This window comes from Muntiacus reevesi, chromosome X, assembly GCF_963930625.1.
Source record: "Muntiacus reevesi chromosome X, mMunRee1.1, whole genome shotgun sequence".
Taxonomy (NCBI): Eukaryota; Metazoa; Chordata; class Mammalia; order Artiodactyla; family Cervidae; genus Muntiacus; species Muntiacus reevesi.
Genome location: NC_089271.1, coordinates 19,898,320 through 19,914,143, shown reverse-complemented (window position 1 = coordinate 19,914,143; position 15,824 = coordinate 19,898,320). Strand labels below are relative to the sequence as shown.

The window sequence follows — 15,824 nt, the reverse complement described above, 5'->3', positions numbered from 1 at the left end:
CTTACATGCTCTGGTCCCTCCTCTCTCTTCAGTTTTGTCTTACGTCCCTTTCCCTTCCAACTCTGAGCTCCAATCACACCAGGCTTCTTGAGTTTCCTCAAAGGCACCAGCTGGATAGAGCCTCTGCTAATGCAGCTCTTTCCGCTTGGGTTAAAATTGGAGACATTTGAAATGTTAGACCCATAATCTGTGGGGGACAAATTATATGGCTGGATTGGTTTGGGCAAGTCACATAATTTTCTTGACCTTCGCTTCCTTGGATGTAGGGCAAAGACAGAAATAAACAATGATGGCAACATCACAGAATTAGAATGAGAAGCCATAGAGAAAACAAATGATGTGCTAAAGGAATAAAATTAGTAACAAGAAAAGTTTGGGCCTTGGGGAAGTGAATTGATGAATTCAGAATAGATAGCAGGTAGGAGAAACAGTTCAATTTGGAACTCAATTGAAAAGGTCACTATGAGAAGGCTCTGGTTAGTGACACAGGCAAACTCATGAGTGTACTAGCACATATTTGAGTGTGTGTCTCTCTCTCACAAATATAAGTTCCCATACTCATCTTAATTGTTGCTGAAAATAAAATTCTCCTCTCATTTTATAAACTAAAAGGCCCAGGCAAGTTTTAAAAGATATCTCTCACTATGCAAATATCAATACCAATGAGGCTTTCCAAACAAACATATCTTATTTGTGACAAGTTATTATCCAACCAGTCTCTAATTAATTTTCCTGTTATGGGTAGTGCCTTTTTACATGGAATGTTCTCTTGACACTTTAAAGCAAATAGTCTGTCATTACTAATTCATTAAGTATTCACACAGATGCTATTAATCACAATGAACTAATGTGGTATTAATGGGTAGGTTATTAATCTGCAATTACATGCAGATTTCCTAATAAACTCAAGCTGCCCAAGTTTTTCAAGGAGAAAAGCAAGGGAAAACAAAATGAGCAAATCCTTCATAGAACAAATTAAGGGAAAGAAATACCTCTCCCTGTACCATAAGAGAGGACATATAAAATTCATTTTCTTTTCATCCTAAGAAATATTTGTTCTTACTCAAATACAATGACATTTGCAATAAAGAGGTTTTCATCAAAATAATAATATTAATGAAGGAAAAACAAAACACCCATGCACCCTGGAGAGGTACTGAATTTCTTTAATGCCATAACATGTTTTTAGATGTAGCAAAGCCTGACTGCTCAACATGTGGTCCCTGAAACAGCAAAGTGGGCATCACCTGAGAACTTGCCAGAAATGCAGAATCTCATGGCCCCTCTCAGATTTACTGAAACAGAATCTGCATTTTAACAAGATTCCCACATGATCCACGTACACATTCAAGGTTGAGAAGATTGCTATCAAAGTACAGTTTTGTAGCTGCAAACTGGAGAAGAAGGAAGTGGGGGAGTTTTGCTTATACATTCTTGTTTATTAAAGCCTAGGTGTGCTAAGGAGGGAACAGAGGGCAAATCTTGCTGAAATTGTTCAGACATACATAAACAAGGTGGATATGACAAGCAGCTGGGAAACCTTGATTATTAGAAAAACAATTTACACACCATATTTCATGAAAGCTAAGAAGCACATTTTTTTAAACATTTGATCATCTCTGAAATTGGAATCCATCTTAAAACTGTCAGCCAGACACAGTCACGATGTAGACGCCATTGCGTGCCCGTATATGACCTTGATCTAGCAGTTTTTATCATCAATACTTCAAATGAGTTGGTTGGTTGCCTGACTAGGAAACTGTCAACGCATCTTCAGAAAGATTTCACTAGAGTTTGGCTATGAAAGTAAAACTTACTGTGTATCCAAAAAGACAGCCTTGGAGGAAAATACCTAAGATGATTGGGAGCACATTTTAAAGAAATGCTGAATCACTGATGTTATTGATGGAAATAGGACAATGTTTTGTGAGAATATAAAAGTACTGATGGTTTGAAATAAAAAAGACCGTGAAGAAGTTTTAGGAATAACTTACCCCATCTCTTTTGCTTGCATTTTCCTTTTTAATTAATGTAAAAGAAAAATATGTGATAAAAATTAATGTCTAAGCCTAAAAGAACTTTTGATGAAACGTAAAATAAAAATCCCCAATCCTAAGAAATCATTGTGTAATAGCTTAGTCTTACTTAGCATACATGAAATAAAGGTGCATCTTACAGTTGGCAGTCTTTTTGATTCGATGAATCAAAAACAATTCGTGGTATTATTTTAGCTAATGTTATGAAAGACCCAGCAGTGTTTGTGTCTTCTCTTGCTTAATTTTAGGTCAAATAAATATAACCAACAAAACTGCATGTCACTATAGCATTACCACTACAGAAGACCCAGTATTTTTCCTCCTGAGAAATAATAAATGTGTCTAGAATATTCAAGCTGTGTTTTAATTTAAATAAAAGAAGGCAAGAGAAAAACTATTCCAAATTACTGCAAAAGCATTTTAAGGACAACTGAACCTCCGGGTGAGATGAGACATTTTAATTCCTGAATATTGGGTTTCACATCTAGGTCTCAGGGGCAAAAATACAAGTTTGGCTGACTGGGAAGGCAGGCGTGAGGTCTCTGGCAAAAGCAGCTTCGTGGGCGTCCCGCCATGCCGTGGGCTGTGCAGCCGGCAGACCTCAACCAGAGCCACAATTGCCTCCCTTCCTCACCCAGCACTTCCCACGCAGTCCCCACTAGACATGTTTCATTCTGGCAGCGACCTGCAGCTTTCAAACCCTAACTTCCTCTTCTCCAGCAGCTCAGGAATTCCAGACTGACACCAACACCTTTGACCTCAATTAAAATAATCGAACTTTTATGTCTTACTTTACTCACACTGATCATGTATCCAGACCAGGGTGTAGATCAAGGGGGAAAAGAGAAATCTCTTTTCTTACATTATTCCAAGACTTGGTCAAAATGTTGGGAAATATAAGTTGAGAGAAATTAAAAAATTAGTTTTAGGTCATTGCCTGACATTCTTTAGTGTGCACTAACAAAGCATACTGCTGGAAGGGTTATTTTGAATGGTTCTCATTTCAGAAAACTCACAGAACCTTCTCCCAATAGACAGTGGCTACAGTTCTCTACTCAGTTAGTTTAGACATCACCCTTGTCTAGGTTCTCAAACTTGGCTGCATGTTAGAGCTACCTGCGGAAGCAGGGTATTAAATAGCTTAAAGAGTGGAAATGCTGGGTGCATACCAGACCAACTACATCAGAACCTCTGAGGGTGGGACCCAGGCATCTGTATCTATTAAGCTCCCAAATGATTTCAGTGTACAGCTGGGGTTGAGAAGCACTTGACTAGAACTGCCCCGTCCAATTCAGAAGCAGGCAGTTGCAAGGCGCTATTGAATACCTGAAATGTGTGTCTACAAGGTGACACGTTGCAAGTTTAAGACATGTCCTGCATTTCAAGGACTTAGTAGGCAAGAAAAAAATGTAAAATGTCTCACGCATTAAGTTTTTTATACTGATTTCATGAAATGACAGTATTTTGGATATGTTGTGTTAGATAAAAACATTAATTTCACCTGATTCCTTTCTACTTTAATTTAGCTATTAGAAAATGTAAAATTACATGAGCTGCATCTATGACACACATTACATTTCTTTTCAACATCACTGCTCTGGAAGATGCCTTACAGGTCACTAGCTGTGTGAATATGAGAGACTTATATAACCACTCTAAGTCTCAACTTTCACAACTGTAAAATGGGATAATATCACCTCCCTGGTTTTCAGGGGTTTTACCATGTGCTCAGGGTCAAACATCTGAATTCTAATCCTTCCTCCATTGCCTCTTAGCTCTGTGATCTTGGGCTGGTGATTGACTTTACTGCCTGGCTACTTCTATTTCCTCATGCCCCAAAAGCAGATAAACCTTCCATCTCACAGGCTTGTGAGGAGTTCAGTTTAGAGGCTTCAAAAAATGTAGCAAGTGTATTATTAAGTAAGATCACCTCTATAAAGTGCCTAGACTGTCAGGCCCTTCTCTGTGTGATGTACTCATGAATTTGGGAGGTGAGGGGATCTGTTAAAGGCTCACTTCACAGCGATGAGTCAAAATACCCACATTAGTAGTAAAACGGGAGAAATGGGGATTTTTCTACATTTAAAAGATGCTCAATTAAGCCACACCTTCAAGCTGCAGTTGAAAAGTTCTCAGAATTGAGGATGAGAGCTCAGCTGAAATCATCCAATCAAAGAGTTAGGAAATGGGAGGATGAAATGTTCAACTCCATCTGGCCATGCATTTGTGCACAACCAACTTTTTAATTTATCTGGTGACTGAGTTTTGCCACTGACCAATTAGGAGTAGAATAAAGGTAAGTGATTGTCCCACTTCTGTAAGACATTCAAGACCCAGGAAATCTGAGTCATCTGCTTCTGTTGTGAAATCTAGATGACCCTTGGACATTCCTGCCCAAATCCCATTTTTCTCAGCTACATTGTTATTCCTGCTTCTGGCAACTAACAGCAGGAACACGTGGGGACTTGGAGGAGCTTCAGGAATTGTTACCACCAAAGTTCAACGTAGGTAGGCTTTGAATTGTTACCACCAAACTTTAGGACTTTTCTTCCCTTTTCAGTCATCTTCTTTCAGGAAGTGGCTTTTCAAAAATACGCAACCCTTCTGAACAACTACAAAGTAAAACACATTATACACACCAACCATGCAAAAAAGGGTGTGGGCAGGTTGGGAAGAATCATTGCAGGTGTATATATGTCTTTCTCAGGATGTGAATATCCTGTGTCATCAGTCATGCCAAAAACTTATATTTAGTCAGAGGATCCCAAATTTAGTTGGCAATCTTCTAAAGTAAAATGTTTTTTATCTTCCTACAACATTCAAGCTAACTAGCAGGAAACTTTTCATTATGTGTTGCAATATTTATACTACAAACATGCCCCCTCATTGGTTTTTCTACTTCTTTTTTTCATGTAGAGCATTTCTAGGCTGTCATTCCACTTTTCAGAAACCTCAGCTTCCTTGCCCCAAGTCAAAAATCTCAAAATGGATTCTGACATCCTTCAGCTGCCCATCTCACTCCTGTGATCTCTCACCAACAGCCCTGCTCATTGCTTCCAACAGAGCCAAGTTCACTCCAGCACCTCCAGATTTACAGCCCCCCTCCATCCCCTGCCATTCCAAATTCAAATAAGAGTCCCCATCTTCATGGTCAGATGACATGCAAGCTCTTTCATACACCACATAATATGTACTTCTGAATGAAGACACTACTTTGTGTATTACTATTTCCAATCATTTGTACTATTTAGAAATATTTTCAACTATACTATGGCAAAAGCTGCATCATCTCTAGTTGGGCATTGGCCTTTTAACTCTCTGCTTTCATATTAGGTATTTGGCAATAGACAGTAATTTCATCTATAAATACATTTGTTCTGTGGCATAGGTAAGCCCATAAAAGCTTGCACTTAACCACTTGAAGGCTTGGCATTGGCACAAACTCCAAACACGTATCTCTGGTTTCACTTAATATCCTTATAAACACCTATTAACTGTCAGTAATGTGTCCATTATCCAGGGATTCTAGACAGCAAACTGTTCAAATATTTGGGTATGAATGGACCCATGGGGCCATGTAATAGCCATCTCCACTCAAAACACCTGAATTAGGACATATTGTAAAGCTAAAGTAAAATAAAGCTATACCTTTTTGAGGCATGCTCCAATAATCTTTATATAGGCAGGGGTTCTTAATCTTTTTCGTGCCATATATCCCCTGGGCAAACTCTTAAAACCTATGGGCCATTCTCAAAATAATGTCTACAAGAACATAAGAAACATGGGTTTATAATGGAACCCAGTTATTTCAAAACACAGTTAACAAAACAGTTGTTTAAAATCATGATAGATGCACTACTTCATTAATTCATTAAATAAGATATCACATCGAGTCTGGCCACCACTATGATTTTGAAGTGGTGATATAGGTAGATACTATTTCAAGATAGCTGTAACATCTGTAATAAGATTTTTAAAAATGATGATTCCCATTGGTAATCAAGTCACAGCTTACAAACCAGAGTTTGTAACCTATAGTCATAATTAAAAGAAAATGCTGAAGTTCCATCAGAGGTTAGTGCAAATAAAGATGCTTTTTTTGTTTTCCTATTCAAGTCCCTGAATTCTATCACCAGTTCTCTTGAGGTGACATGAGTCCAAACTAAGGATCCCCAAGGGATGAGGAAAAGTAAAGAGAGAATGGAAATGGGTATAACTAAAAACAACAAAAACAATGGAATTCAAAGAAGACAAAGAGCAAGCTAAGATGACACTTTTCCTTTCACTAATTCCCCTTTCCTCTTCTCTTTCCCTACAGGAGAGACTTAAAACTCATATACACCGTTGAGTGTGTCGTCTGACCAATTAGATTACCAAGACTTTTCAGGGTTTGAGGTCATGACCAAGGTCCAACAATAAAGTTGGGAAAACACAAATATCCTAACCTATTGTTTTCATTCCCACGTGATCACCTGACTCTCTTACACAGGTGGGCAAGCATAGATGAGAAAAACAAATAAGTATGTATACAAGCAAGATAATTTCAGAAGGTTATACGAACCACAGAGGACACCTATAGAGTAACAGCATAGAGGGGGACTGTAGATGGGAGTAGAGAACTATTTTTACTAAAGGTGTTCTTTGATCCTTCTCTATCAGTGAAATAAATTTGAATTTATTCACAGATAGCTCACCTTTCTAATGGCCAATTCAGCAGCATTGTCTGAGAGAAATATTATCCAAGCCAAATAAATAATTGTTAATTTCCTTGTTGCTATATTTGAATAAGTAAAACAAAAACGGTGAGATTATGTTTAATAATATATTTTATTTAACCCAATGTATCTAAAATATTTCAATTTTTAATTTATGAAATAAATCAATTTATTGGTGAGATACTTTTACATGTTTTCTAAATGAAGTCTCTGAAATTTGGTGTATACTTTACACTTACAGCACATCTCAATTCCAGCTAGCCATATTTCAAGTGCTCAAAAGCCACATATGGCTAGTAGCTACCATACTGAATAGTGTAGCTCTAGAGTCTTTTATTATTACTTTTGGCCATGCTGCATGGCTTGTGGGATCTTAGTTCCCTGAACAGAGAGCAAACTCAGGCCCTGGCAGTGAAAATGCCAAGTCCTAACCACTGGACAGCCAGAAAATTCCCTCTAGAATCTTGATTACAGTATCTACTGAAATATTTTGTGATGTGCAGATTTTTAATTTCTAAACAGTAGTCTTGGGGCAGCTCATTAACTTCTACATCCTCCTATGCCTAACACAATATCTCTTGCTGGATGCAAATGAGGAAGTCTAAATTCTGGATTCAGTCTAAATTGCTACTGGCAACGATCTAAGCCAAGCAGACTTAGAAAGTATGAGACAATAGATGTCAGAGTAGAAACAAAGAAAGAAATGTGATGCTTCGTTTCAGTTGCTAGATCAACCCTTACCTGAAGTCTGCATGATTACTAGATATTTTGGTTACATGAGCCAACAAATTGTCTTTATTCCTTAGGCCAGTCTGAGTTGATGTTTCTGTTACTTGTGATTAAAAACAATTGGCACCAGGAAAAAAGTAAAAGCTCAGAAAATAGTCCTGTGTTCACAGATTAATCAATACAATCAAAATGCTGTCTATTTCAATCTATTTGAAGTGAGCACATTTCCCCCAAATCAAAGAGCATATAACTCAGAATAAACATTATGAATAGATGTGGTTCTTATTCGCAACATTATTTGCAACATTAACCAACTTGTTTGCAACATTAACCACTACAAAAGAAAAGCTACATTAAAGCCACAGGGGAAAAATTAGATCTTAAAATAAAAAGCTTGGAACAGGTAGGAGTCAAAAAGTAAGACAAGGATATGCACTAGGGGTGGAAATGGATACACAGGAAGAAAATCTAAAATGCTGACTGTCACACCTCCCAGAACACAGGCTCCTACACATGGTGGCCATTCTCAGGGCCTCTTTACTTCCTTAAGCTATTTAGAAAGAGGTCATGCCCTAGAGGTAAATACACATTTTCACAGAGTCTTCAAGAAGAAATTAATTTCTGTATTCAAAGTAAATGTCTCCTAACAGGAAATTGCTAAACTTTTTAAAATTTGACAACTTCTTTCCCCTTCCACACACTACAGAAACTCACACTCCCATCCCACCCAAGCTCAAATGAGGTATTGCAATTATGAAAAATGGAAACCACACCAACAAAAAACTTCAGGTAAAATAATTTCATTTCACATTTTAAGTCTTTGACACAGGCCTAGATCTTTATGCAGCATCTCTCTGTGCACACAGGACTCACAACAGTGTATACATAACTTGGCAAGTTGTTGCTTCCTGGGGAGCCCCATGAAAAACAGGCAGAATAGTCAGAAAAAACAGGAATCTGCTCTGAGTGGGCACACTTGGTCTATATAGCAGATTCAATGAGACTTACATGGGCTGAGTTTTCACCAGGAATAAAAAGCACACTACAGTGACTGGCTGCTCATTGGCACTTCCCCGTCACGTCCCCATTTTGTTTTTCTAGTCTGACATAATATGTTTCAAAGAGCTTAATGACATCAAGGGTCAATTTGGCACATCATGATACTAGGTCATGGCATGAAGAAAATGACACAATTAACTATGTCTTCAATGATCTGAACTTTCTAATTATCAAATGACTTTACAGGAGCTGAACTGCAAGTTTTCAACTTTTTAGGATCTGCAAAAGATGATCTGGCTAGGATCACTAACAGGAAAAACAAGATTATAGGAGGGTTATTTAATTATGAGAATCCTTTAAATCTCAGCCAGCAGGTATTTACAAATAAATAACCAATCTATGAATCACAGTCATCTTTCTCTGCCTATTATGCATAGACCCCACTTCATCTTATTGTTCTGCTAGTGCTGTCTGTGCTTGAACATAATAATATACTGCTTTTCTTTATAAAACATTGGCCAAGATCACTATTCTGTAATAGAGATGAGCTGGCCCTAGCCTAAGTCATCTGTCTTCTGTTTAACACAAGTGTTCCAGTTCACTCATTGCTTCATGTTTCATAAGTGCTCATTTGCAAAATTTTCATCTGTTCGTTCATAAGCAATGCATGCTGTGTCAATTTCATAGTCACATGAAAATTTGGGAGGCTTTGTAGGAAGGAAATTTTAAGACATTCAAATGCATAACTATATTCAGACCTTTTAAAAAAACAAATCCTAATTCTCAGAACAAGAAATAATTTTATTTTCCAAGTAGAAATCTGAGTCTTATATGCCATTTAAAGAAAAAATTCATGAAGCCAGGTTGCTGACTTCAATAGAGGGCAATTTTTCATCAGCCAGGTGTGTCAAACCCATTTTATTTCACAAATTGGACAGCCATTTCTGTGTGTTCTCTGTCAGTCATAAGAAAATGGTATTCTTTTGATTGGTCTCATCGGGTTTTATTTTTGGATATTCTTTTTATCAAGGGTGAGGAAAAATATCTAGACAGTATTTAATATTTTTGAAAGCACATGATATTTACAGAGGATAAGACCAGAATAAAACTTAAAGCATTTGATAGACACTATTTCATGAGCCTCAGAACTATCTTTGAGACAAAATGGAAAAGCAAAGGACAAATATTGAGGGCCTGCAATATGCCAGGAACTAGACTGGATAATTTATATAGGTCATCCCCTTTAGTCCTCACAAATCCTATGAAATGGGTATTCTTATTTCCATTTGAAAGATAAAAAAGCTGAGCTAGGTGAGCTAACTGACCAAAAGTAACACAAAGGAGAAATGAAAGGAAAGGACTCAAATCCAACTCTGTGGCATCAACACTCAGGCTCTGAGAAGCTTATAATGAAGATAAAATCTGGAAACCACCTAAATGGCAACACATGAATTGATGAAACAAATTGCAGTATATCCATACAAAACAGTCATGGCAAATGATGGTATAGAGCTATTTATAATGGCCTGAAAAGATGTTAATATGTCACAGAAAAATATTATAAAAATAGAATATATGATCCTTTTTATATATATACACATACAATTGTATACATATATTTGCATTTAAAAACTTATCACTGGGTATCAGGATCTGAATTATGTTTCCTCTTGTTAGTCATTTACAGCTGACCTACAATGAGCTTGTACCACCTGGGTGGTTAGATGGATGAGTAGACTGAGACATACACAGATACATAAAAGGATATAGGATAAATATATATTAATAGTTAGAATTTAAAGACCAAGTGTTTAATTCTTGGATTGGCTTTTCCTCCCTTCCATCTTTCACTCTTTCCAGTCCCCCACCTGTATTTCCTGAGATCACGTCCCAAAATAAACAACTTGCATGCTAAATAAATAAAGAATATTTAGTGTTTAAAAAATGAGATGGCCAGCACATCTGGTATCTGAAAAGTTCTGTTTATATACTTTAAGAATATCTGGGCTTCCCTGCTGGCTCAGTAGTAAAGAATCTGCCTGCCAATGCAGGAGACGCCGGTTCAGTCCCTGATTTGGCACAACGTAACTAAGCCTGGGTGCCATAACTACCGAGCCGGTGCTCTAGAGCCCATGAGCTGCGCCTACTGAGCCCACACGCCATAGCTCCTGAAGCCTGAGCGCCCCAGAGCTTGTGCTCTGCAACAAGAGAGGCCACTGCAGTGAGAAGCCTGCCCACCACAACTAGAGAAAAACGCCCACTCACCACCACGAGAGGAAAGCCCACACAGCAATGAAGACTCAGCAGAGCCAAAAATAAAGTTCTTCCTTTAAAAAAATCGAATTATCTGCAACATATTTGCAGAGTTCAGAAAGATATATATCTATAAATCTGTATGTTGGTATCATCTAACATTTACATATTTTATCTATATGTATAAATATAAATATATAGACAGAGAATGAGATAATATCTCTACATTTGCAGGGAGAATGAAAGAATAATATGATAAAGAAAATACAGCAAAACAGCATCAGGAAATCTGGGTAGAGAGTATACAGGAGTTCCTTATACTATTGTTTCAACTTTTAAGTCTGAATTACCTCAGAATTTAAAAGTTCAAAGAATACGTATTTTATATTTCAAGCACATACATCTGACATAAGATGATACTAATTTAAAAAGAGACCCTACTCCACCATTTGCTCTCCTTCTTGGCACTTGAAGCAAGAGCCCTATGACTAATTTCTTAATTCATCCTTTACAGTGCATGTCAAACTAGAGATTTACTTGTCTGTGTCCTTCCCAGAGGCTAGAAATACACGGGGAGCCTCCCATTTTGTATCACAAGACCAACACAATCTTGATAACAGAGTTTGACAAACCAAGCACACAAAAATCCATGGACCAACATCAATCATAAAAACAGACACAAATATAAGAAACAACTCAATTCTAGCAATGGCTTAAAAGAAAATAATAAACCATTCATATGCAGGATTTATTTCAAGATTATAAGGTTAATTCAGCATGAGGAAATCTAGAGAAGTTAAATGAGATACTCCATGTGAGTCTCTTGATAAACAGTGAAGAGATTTTTCTTGAGCAATACTTTTTGCAAACTAGGAATAACAGAACACAATAAAAAATATTAAAAACAAAGAAAAAGTGCATTGGGAGTAAATGCTAGAGGCATTACAACTCAAGCTAAGAATATTATACCCATTATCATTGCTATAATTCAACATTATTCTGAGATTCTAGTCAATTATAGTAAAAGGAAAGGAAGAGACAAAAATTGTAATTATTTCTTAATTTCATGATTACCTTTAAAAAAATCCCCAAAAAGCTATCAGTTAATAAAAATAGCTATAATTAGATCCAATATAGATATAGCAAAGCTTTACAATAGGCATCAGGAGTTGGCAAACTTCCTCCATGAAGGTCAGAGAATAAATATTTTAAGCTTTGCCTGTCATATGGGCTTTCCAGGTCATATGGTCTCTACAGCAACTACTCAGTTCTGACGGTATGATGCAAAAGCAGCCATTGATAATGCATAAATGGATCGATGTGGCTGTCTTTCAATGAAACTTTATTTACAAAAACAGGCAGTGGCGTGGGTTTGGCCCACGGGCCACAGTTGGCTGACCACTACTCTATACCACAAAAAAACAGGTGATTGAGAAAAGTTGCCATTTAAAGCAGCAAGAAAATATATGAAGACCTAGAAACAACTTTCTAAAGGACCATTCTGCTTTATGCAACAAAAATGAAACCGTGAATACTCTTTCAACACAGTAATTTTACTTCTGGGAATTTATCCTAAGAATACATTTAGATAAGGCCATAAAGATGTGCAAACTTAGGTATTTATTATAGTGTTATTTATAATAAGGAAAGATGTCTACTGACATAATCCACATCTATGAGGAATACATCATTTGTTAAAGCAGCTGACGGAGCAGCATGCATAATATCAGCTATTTTTATTTTTTTAAATATACGGCCGTGCATATGACATTATGTATATGTATCCACACGTGGGGAAAAACCTGGGAAGATATATAACCAACTGCTTTATTAGCAGATATTTCTAGGAGTGGATTTAAGTGTGGATTTCTTTTTACTTTTTGCATGTTATTTTTGCTCCTTTTTATTTTTATAACTAAGCTTAGAAATAACAGTTTTTCATTTTTAAAAGTAGAAAAAAAAACTTGTGCTGCTCTGAACAATTTACTCTTATTCTTATTAATTTTAGCCCACATACAGTATCTTCCTCAAACAAAACTCATCGATACTGACTTTAGTTTTTACAGTAAGACATTCCCAGAAATTCTTTAAATTATAACAGCTTCATGCCCTGAAGATAGAAATCTTTGGTCTATAACTAATATGAAATGATCATCTGTCTGGAAATACTTTTTCTTATCCTTCAGTGATACATCTGCTTATTGGATTGTGTGTGTGCACACATCTTTCTGTCTAGGAAGAAAATAAGCCAAAGAAGGGAAATAGGAAACAGGCAAGAATGGTGGGTAAAGGACCAACACAAGTTAATATCCTACAGGGAAATAAGTCTTAGTAAATTCACTCTTCAAGGTCCTATTTACAGTGCCATAGCACAGAAATAGCACCTGTTGGATTATGGGAAAACACTAACATTCTTCCAAATTTGCACTTATAACTTATGAAGACTAAGGTTCAGCCTTCTAGTATAAAATATAAGTCCATATGGTTTATATCTAATTGTGAAATGTAAGCACATTTTTCCCTACAATTTACAATGTGTGATAGTTGCTTAGTTGTATCTGACTCTTTGTGACCCCCTGGACTGTAGCCCACCAGGCTCCTCTGTCCATGGGATTCTCCAGGCAAGAATACTGGAGTGGATTGCCATTTCCTTCTCCAGAGAATCTTCCTGACCCAGGGATCGAACCCAGGTCTCCTGCATTGCAGGCAGATTCTTTACCATCTGAGCTATAGGGAAGTCTCTATAACTGACAATAGGTATTTAATTATTCTGTCAATGACTTTGGATGTTATATACATGAATTGATACATACTTATTTTTTATTAAAATTGATTAAATTAATTCTTTAAATCTTGGGGAAAATGTTATGGAGGAAAAATAAAAATGATTATTTTCAAAAAATTTTCAGGAATTCTTTTAGGTGTGCTACTGAATGCTAGCTGTATGGCATAATTGAGTTATAAGAAAGTGAAAAAAATACCATTTTTGCCTTCTCAAAACAATCACCTCACTTGGCCTTGAAAATCTCCCTACTTCCAGCCTGAAATGCTTTTCTCCAACAGCTCAGCATAAAAATGAGATCAATTGTGAGCAGAAGATCCTCTAGCAAAAGACATTTCCAACTTTTGAAGAGTATGTGTGTGTGCAGGCATATGTGAGTATGTGTGTGTGAGCCTGTCATTGTTTGAGAGGCCATGGGAGAAAGGACAGTCTCCCCAGAGCCAACTTAGCATTTAACAGGAACAATATGACAAATACAAGGTCATCCAGAGTTCTCAAAAGTTATGTCAAAAGACAATGAAGTGTTAAGTACATGTTGTAAACCATGAAAATCCAGGACACAATGAGCAAGTGATGAAGTTTGCTCTGAACATAACAGATAAATGAGTATACTGATATAACATGATTTTCATTAACTATTCCTTTGCTCCCAACCTCAATCAAATGCTATTTATCCTTCAGCAGCAGCAAAACTTAATACTATCAAATGTGTACATGAGCTATGCCAGGCTTGCACTGAGATCTGAGAGACTGGAATTCTATAACTTTCCTTCCAATCTTCCTTTTTAAAAAATCTTAGAAATGAATTTAGTATAGTTAAAAAGTGAGCAATCATGCTTCAAATCCAAAACTATGTTTTTCTTGTCAAATACTGCTCTCTGTAAAGTGCATCACCAAAACCCAGCAGAAACTTACCCTTCAACTTGAGGTCGACATTACGTCTGAGCCAAGGATAAATCCCATAGCTTGGCATATCTTCAGGAATTGGATTACTCTGTATCCAGCCATCACAAGCAAACCGGAAGAAATTATCACAAGGGTCCACAGACAGATTTACTTTACTTAAGATGGAAGCAGCTATTTAAAAAGAAAATCATATGATTAATGACAAGCACTGAACATTGTGTACTGGTCTCTTCTAAATTAAACAACAATTTAATATCAACCAGTGACCAAGCCTTGGTTTTCACATTTCCCCTCAAATGACTCCCTGAATCAACTTTATCATATTAAACTACTACAATCAGACTGAGTGGACAAAAGTTTGGTGGTATTATTGTTATTGGTTTCTGCAGGACCACCCCTAACTTCTGTTTCAGCAATACAAATAGGGTGGACAGGTAAGTTGTCTGCCAGAATGCATGTGATATTTCCTTCCATTCCTTTCATTCTTCTGCAAGGTGACTTTGCCACTCTTTCCACCAGCATCTATTTCCCCTGCCTTGAATCTGCGCTGGCCTTATAACTTCCTTTGACCAGAAGAAAGTGGCAGAGCAACTTTTCATGAGTTTCAAAGCTAGGCCTTAAGAGGCCTTTCATCTTCCACGTTAAATCCCTTCGAATGGAGCCCTGAGACTGCCCTCTGAAGAGGAGGAGGTAAGGCCACATGAAGAAAAAACAAGCCACCACCAAAGGCCAGGCATGTGCCTGAGACTATCATGGACCTCTCAGGCCAGGCAAGCCTCCAGCTGAATGCAGCTATATGAACGAGCCTAAGGCAGTCTCCACAGAGGAACCCCACCAAACCCAAGTCATCATAAGAAATATTAAATCACTCATTTCAGGCCTTTAAGGTTTGGGGTGATTTGTTCCACAACAAAGACTAACTGAAACAGAGGCCCACATGCAATATCTAAATGTTGAAAATATCTATTTACAACATGTTAATACTTTCATAAAGACCTGGAGAGCCAGGTATGGATTCTTGAACCCCTTGACATTCCCACAGACTCCTTGTCCAGGGGAGAGGCATGGTCAGAGCAGGGCAAAGTGGAATTTTCCAAATGAGGAGCTCAGGGCAGATGCCTCTCTTGCCCAAGTCTAGGGGCAGAACTGGCAATCTGTATAAGTTAACAGAAAAACACAATAGACTGATCTGCCATTTTTTCCTTTCTTAAAGCCACACTCAATTACATATGGAAGATAATCAATAGGAAGTTTGTGCATACCTAAATATGTATCCATGAATTTAAAAAAAAATCTTTCATTACAAAATGAGAAGGTCACCAAATTCCTAATACTGAACTCCAACTCTCTTTCAAGTGCTGGCTACTACTCTAACCTAAAGATATGCACCAAATGATTTTTTTA

At 37.1% G+C, this 15,824-nt stretch overlaps 1 protein-coding gene across 2 annotated transcripts in view; it reads right to left on the bottom strand.

Moving 5' to 3' along the window:
• Positions 1 to 15,824, bottom strand: part of PHEX (phosphate regulating endopeptidase X-linked) — a 196,651-nt gene that overhangs the window by 168,428 nt on the left and 12,399 nt on the right. For both annotated transcript variants that reach the window (XM_065915712.1, XM_065915713.1), the window contains exon 3: positions 14,430 to 14,591. In XM_065915712.1, coding sequence (XP_065771784.1) covers positions 14,430 to 14,591 — 162 coding nt within the window. The remainder of the gene's footprint in view (positions 1 to 14,429; positions 14,592 to 15,824) is intronic.